Below are 17,956 nucleotides of genomic sequence, written 5' to 3'. Positions count from 1 at the left end.
CTCCGCAACGGGAGAGGCCACAGCAGTGAGAGGCCCGCGTACCGCAAAAAAAATAAAAATAAAAATAAAAAACAAGGGTGAAAGTTTTAAGGAGAGTTAAAAAGGCAAAATGCCACAGAAAGAGAGATAACCCTGAGAAATAAAAAGAACTTGTTCGATACAAGAAATCGTTAAGCTGCAGCACACAGACAGGATCTTCGTTGTGGCATGCATGTGGGATCTAGTTCCCTGACCAGAGATCAAACCCAGGCCCCAATGCTTTGGGAGCTCAGAGTCTTACCCACTGGACCACCAGGGAAGTCCCCTTGTTAGTGATTTTAGAAAGCACTTTCATTGAAAAGATGGGTAGAATCCAAGATGTAAGACATTTTAGTCATATTTACTTAGAATGTGAAATTCAAGTAGAAAAGGCATAGATTTTTCTATTTCAATTAGTGCGTCTCAAACTTTCATCTGCATAGGAATCACCTGGGGGATCTTGTTAAAATGCAGGTTCTTATTCAGGAAGTCTTGGGTGAAACTCGATAGTCTACGTTTCTAACAAGATACCAGGCAGGTGAGGCCAATGTTGCTGGTTCATCTCCTACACTTCAAGTAGCAAAAACACAGGCCACTTTTCTGGGGCACTGATGGTTTATATCAAGTGCCAATTTGGTCTAGAAGTTCCCAAGATCTATGGAATCCATTCCTACCACCGGTTACATGTAGACTAACAGCCTAGTCCCCCTTCTCTTTGTTGGTGTAACCAGGACAGCTGTTTATGATGCTCTGGAAAATAGCAGCGATCTTACTTTAGCAGCCTTGGGTTCAAGTCCCAGCTCTCTTTCTAACCAATAGATAATCTGGGTTAGTCATTTTTAGGATGCAAAAGAAGATAACTCTTTTCGTTTCCCTTCTCTGGCTGTTTTGAGGATTACAATAGAAAATGTAAGTGAAAGTGTTACATGAATTATAACCTTAAAAAAATGGTTTAAAATGTCAAGCAAAGTGGGCAAAAAGAGATCAGCTTTTTAAAGAGGCAGGACCTAAAGTAAGAGGTGGGGCTCCGGGATTATCCTCGTGGGCGTGTAAGGAATGCGCCATATTACAGGGGAGGGGCGCCCCATTTCTAAGACAATCTGTAAAAAATAAGCTTCTGTATTTAAGATTATCCCTAAATTATGAAACTTGAAAACGAACTTTTCCCTCATTAAATACTTCAACTGGCACCTAACTCAAAGATCAATGATACTATTTTGCTTCAGTCCACCGATTTCACACGAAGTTCCACCCACGCATCTCTGGCCCTCTCACCCATCCACTCGTCACTTTTCTGCCCCCGCCCCGGCGGCCCCCGCCCGGGGGCAGTAGTTTCCACTACCCTGAAGGGGGAGGTGGTAACGGACTCCTCTATCTACTTGCCTAGAAGAGGGGGCGTGCGAGGAGCTACCTTCCACAGAACGGTAAGAGACCCCGGCCAAGAGGCGCGGAATCAAGAAAAAATCCGAGTTGAGGCCGCGGCGTCGGTGCAGCAGGGGAGCGGCGGTGCGCGCGGCCGCCGAGCGAGCGCGCGGCTTCGCTATCAGCCGCGCCGTCCCCCAACCCCCCCAGAGCCTCCGAGGGATGGCACCGGCGGGAGGGGGCGGCGCCGGCACACGGCAGCCTTCTCCGCTGCGGCCGCCTGCGCTGCGGCCGGAAACAATAGTGGAGGAGCCTGGGCCGCGCGGATCGGCGGCGGCGGCGCGCGAAGCCGGACGGTAAAGCCCCAGCTCCCCTGCCCCCGACTGCCTGCGCCCCGGTCCCTGCCCCCTCGGTCCCGCCGCCTTCGCACTCTGAGCCCCGCGGCCCCTGGCTCTGTTCCGCGCGGGCTGCCCCGACGGACGGTCGGAGAGAATGACACGGGTCCGCGGCACCCTGAGGGGCAAGCGCGCGCCCCCAACGCCTGGGACCCGGCTCCCAGAGGCGCTGAGTCCAGATGGACCAGCTGCCGTGGCCCTCGAACGCCTTCTTCCGGGGTGGGAGGAAGCCCGGGGCGAGGGGACGCGGCGCTCCCGCCGGCCGGGCTCCGGGACCCCCAGCCTTGCTTGGCCACCCCGCCTCCGGCCGTGCCCGGGCCGTACAGCGGAGCCGCTGCCCGACCTTCCGTGAGGATGCTTTGTAAGCGGCCGGGCCCCCTCCCTAGTGTTCACTTTTCCATGTGCATTTTGTTGCCCCGATCTCGAATAGGAAACCTCGCTACGCCGAGCCAGCGAAACGCATCTGAGGTTCCCTCAATGAAGTTAGCAAAGCAGTGTCCCGAGCAGATCGTTCGTCCTACCTTTAACAGCGTTAAGTAGGTTGACCCCGGTAGCTGAAGAGGTGTCGCTGCTAAGCTCCTTCTACACCTGGTCAGGGGTGGGGGTGGGCTAGAATACCCGAAAACTGCTTTCCGTCAGACCCACTCAACTAAATAAAACACAGGACCGAAAAAGGCGCTTAGGCGTAGTGTCACTTACGGATAGGCTTTAAGTTTTACTAGCTTTGTGTCTTTGCACAATAAAAAGTATAATATTGAAGTACAAGTATGGCAGTGCTTGTTTGATGGGGCTGTTGCATTAGATAATCTGAACAGCATCCTTCTGACTTCCTAGAAGTTCCTAATATTGCCGTTAATGGCAAGTTCTTGAAATTGTGTAACTTTCTTTTTCTGTTTCTTAACAGGGGCACTATGAACGAAGAGGAGCAGTTTGTAAGCATTGATTTGAATGATGACAACATCTGCAGTGTTTGTAAACTGGGAACAGACAAAGAAACACTCTCCTTCTGCCACGTCTGTTTTGAGCTAAATATTGATGGTAAGGACACAGTGTAGATTCATTTTATGGCGTGAACTTTACAGAACTACTTTAAGCTGAACTAGTTACAAGGTAAAACTAAAATTTCTTGAATGATTGTAAACTGTGTCAAGTATGAAATGGAGATCTGTTAAAGATAAGGGTTTCTGGAAATGAAACTGAAGGTAGCACAGCTATGAATTTAAGAGAAACTTTTTTTTTTAACTCCCACGGCATTAATCTCAATGTTACTAATATAAAAATGAGGAATGAGTATTGACTAGTAAACTTTGCTGGTTTGAGAGCTTAAGTTGTCAGATTTTAACACACGTGTGTGTGTGTGTGTGTGTGTTGTTTTGTTTTAATATTAAGAAATAACATAACCAAACATTTACATTGATAGGCGAATGTAATTTTATTCTTTTGGCCTACCGTGCTAGTACCTAATTGAGGTGAGCTATAACTTCTTTTTCCCCAGTGCTATCTTATTATCTGCAACACATTTTAAAATTTTTAGATAACCTCTTTTCAATGATCACACACACCTTTGATAATTTTTTTAAACTAAAAAGGCTTTTAAATTTTCTCAGTAGTATCTCTAAGAGTATATGAAAAAGAGTTCTCCAAATACTTAAAAAAAAACCTCTATTAAAGTATTTGGGTTGGTGCACAGTTAATGTGTCTGTGGGTATCAGTAGTTTGTCCCTGAGAAACATGTGGGATATGTTTTCTTAATCTTGATGTTACCATGATAAATTCTGATTTTTTTTTTTAATATTTGAGTCACACTAAAAAAGAATCTTAATATTCTGGCAATAAAAAAGGTTGGCCTGCCATTTGAATTTTGAATTGTAACATTTCAGTAGAGAGATTTTTTTAGATCTTTAGATTAATTTAATAGTATTTAAATTTAATTTAAATTAAATTAATATTAAGACTTGTTTTTCAGAAATTGTTGTAGGCGCCAAATTAGTATATATAGATACTCTGTAGTAAAAGTCAAAATTATAACCATAAGTAGACTACTAAAAACATGTAGAGTTAATTATATGACATTCATTTTCCATTTAAGATCATATTGGTTTTGACAGTTTTGCCATTGTACTCTCAGAACTGTAGTTGCTAAACATGATAATCGATGGAAGATCATGGATTTCCTGTGGGTTGCATAGAACGCATAAAACTTTGGCTTTAGTAAATGTAGCATTATAACTAATTTCAAAGGGGTGACTTAAAAACATGATTCTTCTGTAGCATTTAAATTACCATGTCCTTAATCATGCTAGAGTGAAAGATATAAATGTATGTTCTTTAGAAGTAGAGTTGGCCCTATGTATTCTTTTACGTTGTAGATTTTAGTTTTAGATGGGCAAAGGCATTAGAAATGACTCAGCCAAACCTGTATTTACATTGAGGAAAACTGACAACCAGGTAGTTGGACTGTTCAAGGTTGCTCTAGCAGTGATGGCTAGCTGTTGTTATGTGCCAGGCATTGTACTAAGCACCTTACATGGATTATCTTTTTCAGCTCAAAATAGCTCTGGGATGGCTACTATTATCCATTTTAAAGTTGATGAAGTCTAACCTTCAAGACCCATAAAATGCACTTTGAAGTTGCTCAGCAATGAATGACAGTGCTGGGCTTTGAAGCCTGCCAATCTAGTTCTAGTATATGTGATTTTAATTCCATTGATCTACTGTCAGTAGCTATTTTAGTTGATAGGGCTAATATTAGAAACCTGTTTTCCTGAGTCCTAATTGCTCTCCTTGATATTCGGTCAGCCAACTTTTCCTTATCAGTGCTTCCTGCTAAATCATTAGTGTTGTTCATGCTGTGATAGGATTTATCTACAGAAATGTAAACTTTCATATTTGCTTTTCTAGCCTGTTTTTAATGCCTTTTAACTGGTTCTTCATCATTGTATAGAGAATATACAAGTATTCCTCAGGTACCATCTTATAAATATTTCATCTCTGATAACATTTATCTCAATATATAAGCTTGTCATAAGCCCTACGTGTTGAAATAAGAGTTGTCTTTAACTTAAAAGACGAAAATAATTCTCAATTTGTATTAGAACTGTTTCCCTATATATTCTGTGTACACTCAAGGTTTTATATTTTTAAATGCTAATTTAATCTTCATGAGAAAAATTATTTTAGAATTTTCTTCTTAGTTTATCTGAAGTCAGTTCCTAGATCTCACAAATACATTTTATATTTACTACAGTGATGAGCTTGTGCATATAACCATTTTAATATCATGAGATTTTTTTCTAAGTATTAGGAATTTTAGGGGAAAAGGAGGGAAATGAGAACCCTGAATTCCTCAAAATTTCGATTTTTATATCAGTATACAGGTTTATTGATTGATTGATTGATTGATTGCAGTACACGGGCCTCTCACTGTTGTGGCCTCTCCCATTGCGGAGCACAGGCTCCAGACACTCAGGCTCAGCGGCCATGGCTCACAGGCCTAGCCGCTCCACGGCATGTGGGATCCTCCTGGACCCGGCACGTTCCCGTGTCTCCTGCATTGGCAGGCGGACTCTCAACCACTGCGCCACCAGGGAAGGCCAGTATACAGGTTTTTTAAAAAATCAATGGAAAAAAGTGATAATAAAGTAATCACATACCTGAAAAATAACAAAGTCTATTCTTTGTCCATGTCAGTAAACCTTTTAAAATGTTTTTGAAGTTTTCTTTCCCCTACCAAATGCTCAGCACAGTGCCAATTAATAAATAGGTAAGTAAGAGGGACTTTAAAAAAATATGACATTTAACTTTACTATTTTTGGTATAACTTTTTTGTAGTATGGTAATGTTGCTGTTACTTGGTTTCTTAGCTTTCTAATTGCTGAGTTTGCTCTAAAGCCTTATATTCTTTTTTCAGCTAAGAGGCTAGATAAAAATTTTCTTGGAATTTTTAGGGTAGTTTTGAGTCCACAGGTTTGTAGTAAACAAAAATATTTTACACCTTTTGGATTGTTACTTATGTCAAATCAAAACTGCTCTAATCAAATGTTGCTTATGTCAAATCAAAACTAGTCTAATCAAATTTTTTTAAATGTGCACATGCATATATTTATAAAATGAAGATGAAAGAAAGAAATAACAAAAGACAGTCTAATCTTGTAGGAGAGATTTCATATTCTGAGCTTGGCTCTAAACTGCCTTTTTTTCCGTGACTTTACAGTACTTAAAAGTAAACGAGTACCTACATTTCATATACTTTCAACCCATAGGTGATATACTTCAAGGACCTAAGAAATGCACTTTAAGGAGATTGATGGGTGGGGGGCACTTATAATTCACCATTAGAATTACTTGTCCACTTCTAGGATTAGGAGATACATGCTTAAACTTCTTAATACTGATGGCCTGTCCTTGACACTAAGATGCTATATGCATGTATGATCAAATACATTAATATGCCTCATGGTTCATGGCGCTAAAATCTCTAAAGTTATTTACCGACTACCATTCCCTAGGCTATTAAGTCTGGGAGGAAGGTAGCCCAGAGTGGTCAGGAGCCAGTAATGAAACTCAACTGTAATATAAGAAAGTCAGAAATGAAACTACAGCTGGGGGATGGGAGACAGATCCAGGGCTCCAATCTGTTACTTCATACTGTCAGTTTTCATTTTGTACCAAAATACTGTGTAAATAATTAGTATTTTTACCTTCCTCTAATAATTGACTTCCTTTCTATTCTATAGAGAGAAACTTTTTTTTTTTTTTGCGGTACACGAGCCTCTCACTGTTGTGGCCTCTCCCATTGCGGAGCACAGGCTCCGGACGCACAGGCTCAGCGGCCATGGCTCATGGGCCCAGCCGTTCCGCGGCATGTGGGATCTTCCCGGACCGGGGCACGAACCCGTGTCCCCTGCATCAGCAGGCGGACTCTCAACCACTGCGCCACCAGGGAAGCCCGAGAGAAACTTTTTTATAAGACAAGATCAATTCCTCTTATGCCAAAGTTTTCAGTGTGAGTTGATCTTGCTAGTTGATTAGTAAGCATTTTTAATACCTACTAGTCCATCTTGGACTGTAAAATCCATCTCAGACTTCATTCTCCTCTAATTTGTTGAACTTCCCAGGAACTTTTCTAGAAACAGACCCTAATGCAGATCCTTAGTAATCTTTCCAGCAAGGAAAGTCTATAGGTGTTTTCTCTTGGTTAAGACACTGATGAACCCAGTGCTCACTTTTAATCTCATTCTTCCTTGATTCTCTGTGTCTTTGACCAAAACATGGTTCACATGGTCAGTAGTCAGGAAGCAGTTTGAATCTCAATATTAAATCCTGACTTAGCTTGGAACTCAAGATTGATTGTTAACTACTCAAAGCCTGTCAACAGCTCTTCCTTTGACTTGCTTCTGGCACATCAGCATCTTTCCACTTAAGTAAAAGCCCACCACTGTACTTGTGATAAGGAGACTGTATATTGCTAACTCAATCTGGCATTAACCTCTTTCTCTTGTTTCCCGTAATGACAGACATCATGCCTTGCTATTAACTAAAAGAGCACTTTTAAATATAAAGCCTAATATGCCTTTTGAACTTTAGCTTGGCTGTCTTTGATATACTTAGAAATACAGATGAAAGGTTAATTTATTTTTTCTTTAACTGCCTTTTCATTCTATTTTAAATAAATCTGAACACCTTTTAAATGGCTCTGATAGTAAAATCTCATTATCTAGACAGGAGTAGAGAAGCATGGAAGTGAAATGTAGGTTTAATTGGTGATAACTTTAAATTATAGAATATTTTTTAAAAATAAAACTAGGCTGACAACATCTGGTAAAGACTTGTGACTTAACTAACAACCCATATCTGAGGAGCCAGGTTCCAGATTCTTATCCCAGTCCTAATAATGGTGGCCTCTTTTTAGTTACTCCCAACCTTTTCTCCTTTTAACTTTAAGCTTTCTGATTTTAAAGTCTGGGATGAATTTAAAATTGAGATCGTACATGAATTTCAGTTGGAGTGGTACATTCCATTAGGAGTTAGGTCTGGCTGTATGTAACAGAAAATCCAAATAATAATGATGAAATAAAGTGGAATGGGTATTTATATGTCTCGTATTAAAAGAAGTTGAGTCTGGAGTTGGTATGGTAGCTCCATGATCAGAAAGACTCAAGCTGCTTCTGTTTTTCTAATCCACTTTCCTTAACACATTATTTGCCATTGTCAGTCATCTCATGAGCCAGGGTGGCTGCTAGAACTCCAGCCATTGCTTCCTTATTCTCAGACGGAAAAGAAAGGACATCTGACAAAAGATACATGTTGGCATTCTCTCCTGCATCTAAAAAGGAGCTTTTCCTAAAGTCCCACCTAACCATTTCTTACACATTCCACTGCCCTTTCAAGAGAAGCTGCTCCAAATAAAATCAGTGTTTTCCAAAGAAAGGGCCAAAGGACATTGAGTATGCACCTAGCAAAATCGGCCATAGAGAGGCCTTTCTAGTAATTAAAGGTTACCACATTGAAGACAAACTATTTGAGCTAAAACTAAGACCAACAAGTAATGCTCTAGTGATTGCTCTAGTGATTCTTCTAACCCAGGAGTTTGAACTGGAAGGGATTTTTACAGAATGAGGCATTGTATTCTGAGCATGGGCATGCAGCCAGATCTCATGTGAACTTGTTGCCAAAAAGCTTATAAGAATTTTCAAGTTTCTGACCCATCTCGGTACATAAAATGTGATGATTAATGCCACTGCTCATTATAGGTAAGTTAGATATTATAAACTTAAGAAAACTACTTCCTGCTTTCTCCTAGCCTCTGTTCATGATGGACTAGCATGGTAATTCCACCTTCCTCATACCTTTACAGGAAAGATTGCTTTTCTGCAGCTGGATACATCTGCTACTGCTCCACTTCTGCTCTAGTGATTGAGCATGTGGGCCTTGGGCTCAGACCTGGCCTTGAATCTTGACCCTGCCACTTACTAGTTGGGTTTTCTTGGCGAGATACCTAAGTTTATTGTGTCATACTGGTTCTCAAATGTTACCAGTAAGAGCAATTTTATATTTTTATTTCTTAATCTTGAAATTATTGTGCCAGAATCTAATTCAAAAGGCTGAACTCCAGTTGTTGCCATTTGTTGCAAGAATACTTGGCTGTATAAGCAGTGGGGCTCAGATTTATTTGTTTGTTCTTGATGCTCACAGTGAAGCTGCAGAGTAATTGTAGCACGGTGATTAGGAGCACAGGTTCCTAATTCTGTGCCACTGAGATCCAAAAACTGGTGGCGGCCCTCACCCCAGAGCCTTCCTCTCTGGATTTGAATCCACATTTAGTAGCTGTGGGACCATAGACAAGTTACTTCTGGTTTTGTTATTTTGGGGGGTAGGGGCGGGCACGCCACTCAGCACGCGGGATCTTAGTTCCCTGGCCAGGGATCGACCTGTGCCCCCTTCAGTGGAAACGAGGAGCCCTAACCACTGGACCTCCAGGGAATTCCCACTGTGTGTGTGACTATTCTGTCAGTTCAGCTACAGGTATATGCCCGTGTACGTTTTAAATAGGAAACGATTAATATTTATTTGCTCCTATTTAGTGATACAGTATATGGCTAAAATGCTTGTAGAAGTGACTAGGATGGTTGTACACCCCTACTTTACCAACTGATTTTTAAGCATAATGGAGCATTTATTGCAGCTAATGTTTATAGAGGTCTCTCATCAGGACTAAGAGATAAATAGTAGTATCCTCAATTATATGTGGCAAAATGAAGGTTCTGAGGTCAAATAAAGTTACCCTAAATTCATATAGATAGTAATTGACACAGAAGGGATTCAGATCAGGTCTCTGGTGTCAGAGCAGTTGTAACCACTGTGAGAAATGGACATTGACCTTTGCCATATTTTAAGTTTTAAATTGCAGACCAGCCCTGCTATGTTGATGGCATTCACTTATTGGTTTTCCTAATGCCTCTGATTAGTCCTGATAATCTTTGTAGTGTCTTTTTTATTGTTGTTGTTTATGTTGGCATGCTCTGTCCTAGACCTTCCGTCGTCGCTCTGTCTGGGCTTTCATGGCCTTTTATGTGCTGATAAGTAGCAGATCTCCTCCTACCTCTTTCTCCCCACCCCCAAGCTACACATCTATATATGCAACTAGTTTGTAGACATCTTCACTTGTATAGCCCATAAGTACTTCCAACTACATGTCTAAAGTTAAACTATTATTCCTGTACCACGTATATCTCCTTTCAAAATGAATGAGTAAATAAATAAGTGAATTCCCCTCCACCCCTGCGATCAGAAGCGTTGGGGTTGGAAGCGCACTGTAGAAGGTACGGACTTACATGCCTGGTAAAAATGCTTGTGAGGCAGCGCCGCAGGAAAGAACCTGCCTGCCTTGGCGCTTGGAAAGGCGCTTCTCAAAGCGGTCTTCCCTGCCCTGGCACTTCTTCCCGCCCCTGCCACCGCTGTCAGCCCCAACCTGGTTGTCCTCATAGCGCCCTTTCCTTCATGGCACTTGCTATAATTTGTTGCTGTAACTATTTGCTTATGTGTTTGTTTAATGCACCACCCCTCCCCCATTTCTAATTGTGTAAAGACATGGATTAGAGTCTTTTATTTACTAGTATATAATCAGCAGTAGTACAAGGACTGGCAAGAAGTTATGAGTGAATCAGTCTAAAGGAGACTCGAGAGAACTGTCTTTTTTTATATTTTTCCCTTAAACTGGCCCACAGTGAAACTCTTCTGCTATTTTTCTGCCCTTTCGCAGAACTGCCTGAGATCTTTCTGGAGTCTCCTAAAAGTTTTACAAATCTTACTAATAGAAGAACTTTGTATCATATCCAAAAGAAAAATGTAGCGAATAATACTAAGAGTGATATCTGGTTATCTTTTTCAATCAGGAAGGTAGAAAACAGACAGTATTTTTCTCCAAACACAGAGCAAGAAGTCTTAAACAGAGCTGTGTTTAGAGCGGGAGTTTCTACATTCATTTATACACGGCGACTCTTGTTATTCAGAACACCTCAGCATAGTGATGTTTGCTCATAATGATGACCCCCAAGGTATTTGATGATCCAGAGTGCTTTTTAAATCAGTAATAATAAAAGTATGTTCTTTAAATCAGTGATTTTAAGTTGAAAACAAAGAAACAATATACAACCCAGGATATCTTATTAATAGAAACATCATAATTATAAATAAAGGATTTGTTAAAATAGATAAAAATGACATTCTGATTCAAATTCATAATTCATTCCTTCCAATGTGTTGACAAAGATGAAAAGAAATGTTTTATGAGTTATATGGAAACAAATTAAATCTAGATTGAAAATCTTTTAATACTTAGGTCAAAAATATTAATATCTATTCTCAGAAAAGGGATGTACTTTTCATGGTTGAAATAATTTGAATAACTGTTACTAGAGAGCTTATAAAGAGAAATTAGCTGCCCAGAAATAAAGAGTAATTTTTCTGTTGCATGCAAAATAATGCCTGTGAAGAAAGAAGACAAAGATAAGTTTCTGTCTTTACTCTAGAGGAAGTGAAATATTCACTCTCTAGTTGGGAGAAGCTAGTCCAACTGTCAGATACTTAAGGGATTTACACTTTTAGGTAAGTGACTTACGTAAATAATAGGTATTGTTTGTCAGGTATTCTGTGTTACATGCATTATTTCGTTCTTAATACAACTATATGAGCTAGGTACTAGGCTATCCCAATTTGATGAATGAGGGAAATGGGTGGAGAGTCTGGGAAACTAGTCCAGAATCACACAGCTTGGAAGTCCAAACCTAAGGTATCTGATTCCAAAAAGTCCAAGTGCCTAAATCATTTCTCCTTCCAAAAAAATTATGTGAACTCTTAAGAATCTAGGAGATACTAAGTAAATTTCAGGCAAAGTTACAGATGAATTACACAAATGTGAATGTTCAAGCAAGAAACAAAATTGGGGTCCCAAGAAATGCTTGCTTTTTAAAAGTTACTTCTACCTATGATATTATTTGATTAATACACGTTTGGTGGAATATCCAAAAATAGACATTTCTCATGACCTAAGAGAGTAGGATGATGCAATCTCCATATAGATTAGAGTCTAAATAGTCTGTCAAGAAAATGTGGTCTTTTAGAACTCTTGGATTTGATTGATTATTATCAGAGAGGAGGAAAGAACTAGGAAGAAGAGACACACACATGACAGTCTTGCTAGTCCCTGCCTAGAAGGGACAAGGAAGTTGAGCTGCACACTGACATTTGCTACAGAATCATACAGGTGGCAGCTGATGATGAGGCAGTTCTTCTAACACTGCTCTCCATCCTTCCAACCATTCAAGTAATAGAGGCTAACATACTTATCCTGATTAGTCTTCCTCTGAAGAGGGAATAGGGTTCTAAGTAAGTGGAGGCAGACAGTGCAAACCACAGTGAAAAGATTAGCACCAATCCTGGAATTGCATGCTATCTCCCTTTTGCTCATCTGCCCCGGTAGTCGCCTGGAACACTTTTCCAGAAAGAGAGAGAAGAAACAGGTGGTAAGACAACATAATTTTATATTTATAAGGCACTGTAGATGTTCAAAAGTGCTTTTACAGCATCTTAAATGTAATCTCCACATTATAAAGGATATTAACATTGTGAATTTCAGATAAGTTGTTACATGCAAAATGTATAAATGATTGAAATCAAAGTGGGTAAGTAACATTGCAGAATTATCAAAATGTTATCAACTGTAGTTAGAGTGGATTTAAATTATTCTAATCCAGTTTGGCACACATTACGATTTAGATAAGGGGAATAAACCCATTAAACACTGAGCCTTGGCTTTATAGTTTGTAATAAAGGGGAACAGTGTCTGTTTATTTACAAAAAAATTTAAACTAGTGTATCTATTTCTGTTAGCTTTCTGGCATTACTGTGTCAACTGTATAACAGTAAGGCAAAATAATGGTTTGTGTGTACCCATCAAAATCTGAATCTCAGAGTTAAAGATATGTTCATAGCAATTTTTATACACATTGATTAAGTAAATATTAATTGAGAAACTGCTGTGTGCCAGAAATTGTTCTGGTAGCTAAGGATAAGGCAGTTAACAAAACAAACATAAACTTGTGAAGCTTACATGAGAGGACAGAAAAGACATTAGAATAAGTTATATGGTACATTGGAAGGTGATATAGGATTATTTGCCTTCTATGAAGAATAAATTCATGGAAGGCGATATAGGATTATTTGCCTTTTATGAAGAATAAATTCAATCGCTGATACATTTTTCCATGTATTACCTTATTTAAAATTCACACTTAGTGTTTATTTCGTACATAATGTGGAGATTAAATTTAATAGACAGTAAAAACGCCTTCCAACCTCTAAAGTGTTATACAGATATACTTAAATGACATCTTAATATCTAAAACTCATGATAACTGGTGGAATAATATCTACAATGAATTTAGTGAATGATAATTCCTAGTCTGTTTTGAAAACAGAGTTCACATGTTGAGGTTTGGTGTTATTGGAGGGGAAGTGTTTCAAAATTAACATGAAGTCCTCCTTTATTCATACTTCCATATTTTTATCTTCAAATATTAAAGAGGATCTTTAGTATCTTTAAGTGTTGGGAAAGATTTTAAAGGTGTTGTATTCTACTACTTCCTCACTAACACCATTCGCAGTATTTGCCCTGAGCACATTTCTGTTACTTAGTATTAAAGTATCTTTCATAATCTTGACCAAATCTCACCAGAATAATTTCAATATATCAACAATCAAGTTTCAATTCAATGTCAATCAACATTTTGGCTATATTTCTACTACAAAGTAGAATAAATACAATATAATAAAATATAATTCCTATATAGTAAATCAGACAGTTCTTCATAAAACTCAGCCTTAGATTACCAGTGTATTTACTAACCAAATGAAATAGCAGTCGTAAGTGTCTGCAGAAAGAAAATATCACAATTCTCAGTAGAGACTAATTATAGAACAATTTCATGCTTCTTACATTCTGTCTCTCTTTTCTACCACCCACTCTTCATTCATTTATCCTCTCCTTCATTTGTTTTATCGTATACTGACACATCATCTTGCCTACCTACAGTTATCTTCTCCGTCATAACCTGGCAGATTGACCAAAAAGATGATTAGAATGGAAGAAATGCTCATGTCGCCCATGTTTAAAAAAAAGAAAAAATCAAGGGAAAAAGCTTTCCTTTCTTTCCCTTAAGCCATAGTTCTTGGAAGAGCAGTGTTCATTCATTGTCTCCCTCTGTCTCCCCTCCCAACTTAATCTTCCGTGCCCCTGTAACTGGCATACCTCCTTTGCTTTCACCAGTGACTTCCTAGTTATCAACACAATAAATAGGTTCATGTTCCTGCCGTTTTCAAAATCTGACATTTAACATTTCCCTCTTTTTTGAAACACTCAGCTCCCTGGGTTCTGTGATAAAATATCTCGGGCCTCTTATTTCTGCCCTCTTTTCTTCCTAGGGTCACTGCTTATTACAGGTCCCTGAAATACTAGTGTTTCGTTGAATTCTGTCCTTGTCTTTCTCTTTTTCTCATATCGCACTCATCTATTTCTTTCACTGCATTGGCTTCAGCTGTACCTCTCTAAGCTAATGGAACTCCACAAACATATCACAGGCCAAATCTGTCTTTTAAGCACCAGACTTATCAATATATATCCAACCACCTGCTGGACCTCTCCATTTAGATATTCTACAGCTGTCTTGAATTTAAGTTTCTCAAACTAAATTTCTCTCCTTATTTCCATATACACATGCATTTTTATTTCCTTCATCTTTGGTTCACATGGAATTCCAGGCCCTATACCCCAGAAATTTTGTTTCAGTAGGTCTACAGTTGAGTCTAGGAATTTGCATTTTAATAAGAATCCCAGCTGACTCTTATGCAGGTGGTTTCAGGACCAAACTTGAAAAACTGCCCTTAGCGAATGAATGGTTTGTTTCTTCAGGACTGTCCATATAAAGTTGTGTAGATGCAGTGAGGGATTATGGCTGAAATCTTACCTAAGCTCTGCTTTTCAAGCCATGCACCCTGGCAGGGATGGTTTTTCAGTTCTCAAAGGCAAATTGGCCTGTGGCCTTGCGGCAACGCTGTTCCCTCACTGCTTCCCTCCCACCCACCCTCTCCATGCAGTCTGTCCCCGAGTCCTGTTGATTCTCCCCAATCTGTTCCTGACTTTTCATTCCCACTGCTACACCTTTGACCAGGCCTTTATTCCTTCTTACCAATACTGCTTCAAGACCCACTTAATCCGTTTCATAGACTTTATCCCCCTTTCCCCATCACTACCGCACACCCCTAGTTCTCTCTCAGTATCACCAGAGAGGTCTTTAAAATGCAAATCTGAGCATGCTGTTCATTTTCTTAGAACTCTTCGATTCCTTACTATTTTCTTCTGGTTAGGCTGTTAACTCCCTAACATGACACGTAGGACATTTCATGACCAGGTATCTGCTTAACTGGCTACCTTGATCTTTCATTACCCTTCAGAAGGCACTCTACAAGCCAACCATTTGTGCACGCTCTCTTTCCCTTCCTCTCTTTTCCTCCATTTCTTTCTCACTTCCACACTTTTGTTTATCTAGTTCCCTCTGTCTTGAACCATTGACTTCTTCCTCCTAGTATGCAACTGCTTAACTTTTGGAGTACATGCGTTAAATAGAGGTGATGATAAATTACACTGTCGCCTGTGTTCACAGTGCTGCTGCAAGGATCACAGAAAGATGATGAATATCGGAGCTCTTTGGTAAATATAGTATGTGATGCAAATGTTTGTGTTGATTTAAGTTGAAATATAGAAGGGTTTTGTTTTCATCTCATCTGAAAAGATGAAATTCTACTGAAAAGATTACTACGATTTGTTTGTATATCGAACAACTCCTCCATTGCCAAAATAATTCATTGTTTTATGTACATTGAGGAGGTTTGACTTTATCCTGAGTTTACCTTCTTATGATTTGGCTTTCAGTAGATTTTTCTGCTCTAGCTGCCGTAATTTCCTTCATGTAGGAGCTGCCCAACCAATCCTTTCCCCACAGTTTCTTTCAACAGTATGAATTCTGTTCATGTATCAGTGTCTTTTTCCCTCACTCCCTCTGAAGTCTTCCGGGTCTCCAACAAGGATTGCCAGATATAACTATACTGTCATTATAATCTTACTTTGCGGGGAGGGGGAATTCTTTCATTTGAAGGTTATCCTTTGATAGATACATTGTTAGCCTAAGGAAATTCTCAACTTAAAAAAATATTCAGAATATTGGGATATTTTAGGTATGTGTATCTTTACCATTTCAGTTGTAAATTTTTTTGTTTTACTTAGTTCATTGGAACATACAGTACAAAACCTAATTTGTCTCAGACTAAGGAACACTATTTCCTTTCCCAAACTGAAATGTTTCCTTATGGGCATTTTTTTTAATGCTTTAAATTTTCACTATTTAAAATGAGAAAAGATTTTCTTTCTCCCATAATAAAGTCCTTTTTTTCCATTAAAAAAGCAAACTATGCCTGTTACAGAAATATCAAAATACAGGAAGCAAGAAGAATTTTAAAATTATAATCCCACCTATCTACCAATAATCTCTTAATATTTTTGGTATGTTGTTTTTCTAAATTATTTTCTGCAGTAGAGTATGCATGTGTGCGTGGTAAATTGTGTTTAAAAAATGAAATCAGGCTATATATACTATTTATAACCAGTCTTTTAATTTAATATATCAGACACATCTTTTTCGTGTCAATAGGTAAAATTCTACTACGCTGATATTTTTGTAAAAGGTTGCATTGAATTGGAGCATAATTTTTAAAACTTTGTTTCATCATGGAATGATTTTATTGTACACTAGTTCTCCAAACCCTTTGTTCTAATCAAAGTTCTTTTTACTCTAGAATTGCTATGATTCAATTATAATACACAGTCACAACTTTTAAAAATATTTTGCAGTATGATTCATCAGTTATAGCCTTTTTTTAATCTTTAGTTTTTCTAATCAAATGGTGAATTGTAGTGATTGTTTCCCATCAGTCATAATTTTTACCATTTACTACCTATACTAGTAACTGAATTATAAATGCCTTCAAATTCACTTGCTAGTAAATCTCTAATAATAGATATTGCTATAAAGCATTTATATAAGGAATAGTCAACTAGAGTTTCAGGAACAGTGATTCAAATATAAGCAGAGAAGTTGAGATGCAAAACAGATGTTTTATAAATAGCTGCAGGACAGCTTTTCATTTTGTTTTTCTTATTTGTATGAAAATAAATCAGTCAAAACCTTAACTGAGCAGATGGCAGGCAGTTCAGGAGATAAAGGGCAGAGTGCATATGGCTATCACATTTCTTGCTTTTGAACCCATAAATTTCCTTTGTCCTAATGGTTTATCCTTTTTCATCCAGTGTTACTATGAAAGCCTTTTTTCCAGACTGTCTTTTGTTTAGGTAATGTGTATATTTTTAACCTTGCCTATTTTTAGGGAAGTTTTATTTAGGAGAAAAATGGAACAAGTAGAGGGTTACTTGGGTCAACTGGATTACAGACTTAAACTTTTTTATAATTTTTAATTCTTTGTGCCACTTAAAAATTATAGTCTAAATATAATATATTTTAATGTGCTAGAAAAACAATTTTAGCTTTTTATATTCTGTGCTGCTGTGAGCTTAGGATCCTGAATATGGATAGCTTCCATTCATATTTTTTTCCAAGTACCCTTTCACTTCATCAATTACCTATGGACAAGCTGCCCTGTCCAATATGGTAACCTAACCACAATTTGGTTATTTAAATTTAAGTTAATTAAAATCAAAGTTAAAACTTTAGTTCCTCGGTCATACTAGCTACATTTCAAAGGCTCAGTAGCCACATGTAGCTAGTGGCTATCCTATTATATAGCACAGATTGAGAACGTGTCCATCTTCACAGAGAGTTCTATTGGACCTTTCTCGTCAAAACAGGTAGCTAAGTTTGAGAGCAGAATTGAGTGTGGATTGTTATTTTTTTGTACCCTGTTAGTAATAAACAGTTGTTATGTAGGTGTGTTTCCCCAATTTCCCAACCATTATAATGAAAAAGTAAAATTCACTGAGAAAGGTTTTCTTTTTGACAAATCATTTGCAGTTTATACATCCATCAATACAAGAACTCAGTTCTACTGTGGCTACC

The 17,956-nt window shown here is 38.5% G+C and overlaps 1 protein-coding gene across 4 annotated transcripts in view; it reads left to right on the top strand.

Moving 5' to 3' along the window:
- Positions 1-1,359: 1,359 nt before the first annotated feature.
- The window catches only part of LOC309806460 (protein EURL homolog), a 31,975-nt gene continuing 15,378 nt past the window's right edge, over positions 1,360-17,956 (top strand). Inside the window, exons 1-3 of one of the 4 annotated variants that reach the window (XM_082625313.1) lie at positions 1,629-1,736; positions 2,206-2,311; positions 2,680-2,813. In XM_082625313.1, the coding sequence (XP_082481439.1) occupies positions 2,253-2,311; positions 2,680-2,813 (193 nt within the window). In that variant the 5' untranslated portion in view covers positions 1,629-1,736; positions 2,206-2,252. Of the gene's footprint in view, positions 1,443-1,628; positions 1,737-1,777; positions 2,137-2,205; positions 2,312-2,679; positions 2,814-17,956 lie in introns of those variants that run through there. The other 3 variants (XM_082625315.1, XM_082625314.1, XM_082625312.1) reach the window with 3 other exon arrangements.

The sequence above is a fragment of the Mesoplodon mirus genome (assembly GCF_964341445.2).
Source record: "Mesoplodon mirus genome assembly, chromosome: 6".
NCBI lineage: Eukaryota > Metazoa > Chordata > Mammalia > Artiodactyla > Ziphiidae > Mesoplodon > Mesoplodon mirus.
Note: the sequence above shows the minus strand (reverse complement) of the source record. Positions and strands in the feature narration are given on the sequence as shown.